Source organism: Myodes glareolus, chromosome 24 (assembly GCF_982192425.1).
Source record: "Myodes glareolus chromosome 24, mMyoGla1.1, whole genome shotgun sequence".
Taxonomy (NCBI): Eukaryota; Metazoa; Chordata; class Mammalia; order Rodentia; family Cricetidae; genus Myodes; species Myodes glareolus.
This window is the reverse complement of record NC_142049.1, coordinates 30,947,383-30,954,518: the sequence shown is the minus strand read 5'-3', so window position 1 is coordinate 30,954,518 and position 7,136 is coordinate 30,947,383. Positions and strand designations below refer to the sequence as shown.

The window sequence follows — 7,136 nt, the reverse complement described above, 5'->3', positions numbered from 1 at the left end:
ATTGTTCTGGATATTAACTACACTGACGCTTTAGAAGCAGGCACTCTTAGTTTGCATAGGTACATGTTTCCTAGGCAAGTAGGATATACACATCAAAATTTGGAGAATTATATACCTAAAAAAAGGGTAATATGTGTGTGGATGTATGAGTGTGTGTATATATATATATATAAATTACATCCTCAAAAAAAGAAAGAAAATTCACACAGATGGGCTCCATCCACACAGGTGGACACTAACACAGTATAAAAATGATGTCACTGTCGGGGAAGGTGGTAGCTAACTGAAATGACCACAGTAGCTATTTGCAGCCATTAAAAATCATTTTTTTTTTTGACGGGGCAATAATAAAATGTCCACGTTATAAACTGTTTTGAGAGAGAGGCATTCACAAACTGGCCCTAAAGAACAGGCAGAGTGTAGAGAAGACAGAGCAGTTAGAATTTGCCTACCAGCCTTTGCCTAGCATGCCTAATCCAGACTCCGCATGTGCACCTGTCTTCCCTAGGACGGCAGGTGATGGGGTGATTAGTGCAAAGGTTCTAAATAGGATTATAGGGGCTAGAGAATAGGTCAGTGTGTAAATAGTGTTTGTCACACAGCACGAGGACCTGAGTTTGGATGCCCAGCGCCCTCACAGAAACTGAGTAGGTGGTGGGACATGGTGTAATCCCACTGATGTTAGCAAGTGGGGAGGTGGAGCCTTGGAGTTGCTGGCCAGCCAGACTAAATGAGTCTGAGAGTTCCGTGTTCAATGTAAGATCCTGCCTCAAAAACTAGGGCAGAAAATAACAAAGGAGGGCGGCTGATATTCATCTCTGGCCTATATGTGCACACACCACACATAGAGTAAATTAAAACAAAACAGTATAAAAAGTTGGCTTGGAACAGGAAACAGGGCAAATAAACCAAACTAGTACTGTATTTTAAAAAGTTTTATTCTTGCAGATTTAGAAATTTGAGATTTTTTAATAACCACAAAAGAAATTCTTTCACACCTAATGATTATTAACAGAATGTAGTGGTGTATTATCTAAACAGAACTCGTGCTGATGTGCCATAATAAACTGTCTATTAGTAAAAAAATACACTTTAGGGCACAGCATTGTATCACAAATTTTACAGAAGGGATACTTTGCAAGAATTTAATCAAACTAGAATAACTGTATCTTTTAAATGCAGCACTTAAAAATGTAACAACTCTGTGCATTCTTTTTCTTAAAAAAATGACCTTGTATGTGTAGAAATGCTGCTTTATTGCTGCAGAGGTCAAAGTTCAAGGCTCAAGAGGTACAGGAGAGAATACAAAGGTAGCCTTAGAAACTTGGTTCTGTTTTTGTATAAAAAGATAGAGTTTATAAAAGTTAATTTACAAACCAAGAACAAAAGTGGTATGCACGCATTATGTACATGCGTCCTGAAAACATCAAACATTTCAGATGCATAGCCCAAAGAACAGAAGACCACCACGCCCCTTGTCAAAAAAAAAAAATTTAAGTCACACCATTATTTTCTTTCAGGTGATTGCACATTCCTGAAACCATCACTCCACAAATTACTCAATCTTTTTCATGATACAGTATCTAGATATGCACAAAACTCATAAAAACTTAGTAGTACACAGCGAAATGATCTAAGAATTAAAACCATGAGGGTAAGGCATTCCTGCTGGTTAGATGTCTGTGGTGATATGTTAATTTATAGATTCAGAGGCCATGGAACCAGGCTCACATGCTTTGGTGTCCTTCCCTAAGAGAAATGTGTTTTCATATACAATAAGTAATTGTCTTCATTGACCCCCTCCCCAAGTTATAAATCCCCCTGCTGTACATTTCTGTTAAATCCACTACACTGGTTATATATTCCAGGTGCATTTGTAAAAAATGTGTGCACATTACCTCATGCATAATAAAATAAAATGTGTATGCTAGGCCAAGGCCATAATAAAGTTTGAGTGTACTTTGGAAAGAACAGAACTCAAATGCACCCCCATTTACTGGCTGGTATTTTTAACGGAAATCAGTATATGAAGTTAAGCAGTGACCATAAAAAAGTACAAAAATTATTACAAAGCAAAATATCTTTGAACCTCTAGCCAATGCCGGACAGTTCTTCACTCAATGACATGTAGCTTGTAGCATGTTTTCTGACCGTGGTTCAGGGGCATGCTCACTAATCTTCATCAGTTCCAACAAATGCTTAATACTAATAATTGCAGTATAAATTCTAAGAAAATATAATACTCAGTCAAGTGGTTCCATTTAGATTTAGTAAGTTCAGTCCACGTTCACATTGCTTAGTCCAGTCCCTACACTCTATGAACTAAAAGTGGTCAATCAGAACAGAAACACAGTTGGCTCCAACAAGGTAATTTGGATCTCCAGGAAGACACTTGTTTTGCCAGGTTTTAGGGTCACCTAAGAGAGAAAAAGATTTTGATGTCACTTACGGTTATCTGGACTGCTACTCACAATGTTTTGCTATTATGAGACAAATATAAACACACATGTCAGAATTTTCTTCTTTTTCCCCAAATACTATACTTATATCCAACTTTGGTACTCTATGTCTGCTGGTTGCAAGCATTGAAAAGTTGTTTTAGATGTCTCTTACGTTATTAAATTCACCGGACTTATATTAAAAAGTCATAAAGATTTAGGAGACAGTTGGAGCTGCTCCTCGGTGTGCATAACTATTAACAACACCTTACTTTCGTGTAACCCTGTACAGTAACCCCTTCTAGTGAGTGTGAGAAAGCACCGCTCACTCTCAGTTACCGCACAAGGGATATTCATTCTGTCGAGGTCTGTACTGCACCAGAGCTTCCCACACTCTGGGTGTGCAATATAACCCTTTGTGGGAATTCAAACACCCACAGGCTGAGTAGGTCTGAGGTAGGTCTGAGTGTCTGAGTTTTGAAAAAGTTACTGGTATTTTCAGATCTGTACCTTGCATGACAACCTGGCAGTGGGTATGAATTGTGACTGATGGGGAAACTCTGTCTCTGTGGTAGCCATTGCTGACTTTTCCTTCCCTTACAATCGTCCTTGGCTCAGAGTGTTCTGTGCTGGTGGGACAGTGTGCGCAGCTGCTTCTGTCACAAGGGGCCCCACAGACTTGAGGCCAGAGAAACCAGCAGCCCTCTTGCAATGCACCAGGCAGACTGACAACAAATGGCTGACTATCAACTATTACATTCAATAATAAATAGTTTACTAAAGAGTCATTGAATTTCAGATACAGGTGGTCTTATGTGTTACTACAGAGGACAAATTATTCAGTGAGAAAACTGACAGCTCTGGAAATCAAAGATGATATCATTAAGTTTGAAGTTTCTTTTCAACATACCAGTCTTTGCTGAAATTAAGTCAACACTTACCAAATCTGCATCTACTGAACAGGTCAGCAGCAGCAATGCAGCCTACTGCTGCATTGGATTACACAAAGGTGTATTTACTTTCTGGGTGAACACACCCCAATGCTCACAGAAAAGGTATATGGTCTCAGAACAGTCAAACAGTACCATATAAACACTGGAAGTGACAAATGTGTACATTTGTACACCATGGTAAGGTCACTTAACAGCACAAGTGAGTACCATATAAACACTGGAAGTGACAAATGTGTTGCATTTGTATAGCATGGTAAGGTCACTTAACAGCACAAGTGAGTACAGCATGCAGTTTAGATGAAGCTGGCCTCAACCTGCAACATTTTCCCTGCATCTGAATGTCCATCTTAAATACTGCTTAATTTTTAGTTCACTCCCTAAAGCCAGTCTATAAGGCTTTTCTCCCAGGGAACATTTAAATTTGATCCTACTTTATCTATCATAATCTTTATTTCATACTGGACCAAATTGTAACTTACTAATGCTCACTGATTTATACAACTTTAGGGGCAAAACTTTAGATATTTGTTTTCCTATCACTCCTGTTAGGGTGGACAATATTAGTAATAAAGACTGACTTTTAAGTTATTTAAGTGAGAAATATGCAAATACAACAGAAGCCTCTATCACAAGTCAATGAGCAAAAGTCACTTCAAACAGTGCATAACAGAAGCTACATAGAGGGTCACGCTGAGAAAACAACAAACCCATGGTCAGACAAGGCCACTGCGGGAACTTTCTCTAGAGTGAGTGTAAATATTCCGCATCTTAAAACTTCTGACGGAGCATAAAATTTTTTGAGGCCCAAGGACATCCAATTGTTAGCCAAATCACCAATTATGAAAAGGGAGAAAAGTCTCCATGGTTCCACATGCATTTATGACACAGGTACCACAAATAAATCTAAAATACCAGTAGTGCTTACAAGGTTACAGGAAAAGAGTGAAGACCTATTCACACAGAGCATGGGGAACACCAAGAGATCAGGCATTAATCAATGACAGTACCCAAAGCCCCAGAGGACAGAGAGAAGACAGCATACCCGACGAGGAGTCGGATGATTTTAGAGCAAAAGACCAACCGTCAGGAGTCATGGACGCACAGTGTGGTAAGCGCAGCTCCACAGGCTTCAGGAACTTGAGGCCATGGGGCCCACACATCACTAGAGGGCTCAGCAGAGTTTCACCTGGAGTCAAGAAGGAAGAAGGGCAAGAGAGATAAGGTCTTCCCTCTAGACAGTCCCCACTCCCTGTGCACACTAGCTAAAGCCAAATGAAGGTAGCTCTTCATAACAGTGCTAACAAAAATAGAGTAGAAACTACAATTGTAATTTGTAAGATTTTAATAGATATTAGAGGAAAAAGATGTGTGACATTCATTTTAATATTTTATCTAACAACGTGGCTGAAACAGTATTTTAACATATAACCAATGCACTCAGTTTCTGAAGTCTTGATTTCACATTTCTAGTACTAAGTAACCCCATGTAACCAGCAGCTACTGTATTCCACCACATAGGTCTAGAGCATAAAACCTTCAAATGTACTTTTTGCAAATGTTACATAAGACGACACACATCTTATTTGTGATGTTTATGTGTGTACATGCACACACACAAGTTGTGCTGGTGGAAGTCAGACTGCAACTTGCAAGAGGCAGTTCTCCCCTTTGATTACATAGGCCCTAGGGACCAAACTCAGGTCTTCAAGCTTGGTAGTGAGCACCTTTGCCCAATGAAACATCTTGCTAGCCTATGTCTTTCATTTCTAAGTGTTTGTTAAACATACATTCAGGGATTCAAACAGGGACAACGATGTTGATCCTACTGTTTTTAAGACAGTAGCCTAAGAAAGTGGTTACAGGACCACATTTAGTGAAATCAAAACTGCTAAAAGGAATCATAGCACAGTTCATCATTACAGTGTCCCAATGAGTCTAGGACGCTGTGAAAAGCACAGCACTGCTGGCTGCTATACCACCTTCTAAGGACATTTCATTCACCAGCTGAGTGTCTGACTGCTGGTTCCTGAGGTAACAGGTGACAGGTAGGGCAAAGCCTTCTTGAGTGATGACACCTAAACTATCTTGAGATAGAAGAGCTGACAAATTTGGTTAGGCCAGACAAACAACAGCCTGGTAGTCATGTGACATATTTTTTTATTTCACACTGAAAGTAAAAGTATTCTGTGTAGAAGGCCACTGTGCCTTCTTTGGGCTCCACCCACCATATGTCAGTGACCACGTCTCTGCAGAAAGCTCCTATCAGAGGCCCTGTGTTGTCCCAGAAAATGCTGCACTTGGCCTAAAACATCTGGAGGCTCTCAGCTAGCGTATCCCTGTAGCTGCCACTGCCAGCAGCGAGCACACTTGGGACAGCACTCAGCACTGGGGTTATCACAATGACACGGACAATAAGCACACGTACCTTTCTCTTTATCTAAAGGTGGGAGGATGCTATTGTCTCTGCAGACTTTGAAGTAAATTTCTTGCTCAATTCCTTCAGGAATGGCTCCTTGTGGGATAATTATACTAACACCAGTTTCTATGGAACTCAACACACCACCATTACTGTTAAATATGCCACGGGCTGTAGCCACCACCGTATGACCATCCTCATCTTCATCTTCTTCCACAGCTGAAGGGCTGAGGGGTCAGAAATGGCAAGTGAAAATCCTAATAATGCACACAGGCTTTCCTTTTATTATTGTTAAGTGTTTAACTTTATTTCTCCAAGAAATTTAGAAGTTTCTTATTTAATTAAATAAAGCTAGTTTTCAGTGAAAGGTCTTTACTTAAAGAAAACTAAGAATATACCCTTTCTGGAAAAATCCAAACTGCCCTTCTGAAGGTAAAGAGTCAGGTTACTATAATTACCAGTGTAATTTCAATATACTAAACATGATACTTGCTCTCATATCTACCATGGGTCTTAGGCAACACAGCGAACATCCATGAAACGGGTGTTCTAAATCATGCTGAGTCACACTTTAGCTGGTAACACAGAAGAAAAATGGGTTGGGAGTGGAACTCATTAGCACAGCCCTTGCCCAGCACTGCCCGAACAGAAAAGAGTACTTTGTAATGCAGACTTTGGTAGACTTTAGGATTTCAGTGTGTACACTCACTGCCCTATTACATCCTGAGTCCCAGATGCCCAGGCTGCAAAAGGTAAAGCCTCCAAGGCTCCAAAAATAAGGTGACTTATTACAAAATGTTACCAAAGGCAGAGGACATAGTATCAATGAATGTTTTAAAACTAGGTTATCAAGACTTTGTAAAGTTAAGCCAGAACTTTAAGGTGACAAAGAGATGGACTGACAACATGAAGTCCACGAAGGAAAGCTGCAATTTCTCTCCAGCATGATAACAGGGTCAGGGATAGACTCCTAAAGCAAACGGAAAGGAAACAGAGCCCATCACCTGATGTGCTAACACCCTGTAGCCCCTGGAGAGCAGAGCCCTGCTGGATCAACTACAGGAAGCTAGACTGACAAAAGCATCTTGAGAGCAGATTTCAGGTGGCCTTCCTGGTCCTTGGATTCCCTGTGAATCCTTCTTTCACAGATGACATGAAAACATCTAACGAGGCTGAGCTGAGTCAGTATGTGATCAGGAGGGGCTGACCGTCACTATTTAACAAGCAGACAGAAGAAACTACCTGGGAGAGGCTCAGGGTAGACTCAACCATCTTACTGCAGTTTTCAATTGTCATTTTGAGTTCACTATGTTTCTATTCTTTTCTGTA

The 7,136-nt window shown here is 40.3% G+C and overlaps 1 protein-coding gene across 9 annotated transcripts in view; it reads right to left on the bottom strand.

Moving 5' to 3' along the window:
• Positions 1-920: 920 nt before the first annotated feature.
• Positions 921-7,136, bottom strand: part of Tjp1 (tight junction protein 1) — a 249,004-nt gene continuing 242,788 nt past the window's right edge. For 3 of the 9 annotated variants that reach the window (XM_085682663.2, XM_085682666.2, XM_085682667.2), the window contains 3 exons: positions 5,817-6,034; positions 4,434-4,577; positions 921-2,417 (listed from right to left, as the gene is read on the bottom strand). In XM_085682663.2, the coding sequence (XP_085538789.2) occupies positions 2,323-2,417; positions 4,434-4,577; positions 5,817-6,034 (457 nt within the window). In that variant the 3' untranslated portion in view covers positions 921-2,322. The remainder of the gene's footprint in view (positions 2,418-4,433; positions 4,578-5,816; positions 6,035-7,136) is intronic. The other 6 variants (XM_085682664.2, XM_085682668.2, XM_085682670.2 and 3 more) reach the window with 2 other exon arrangements.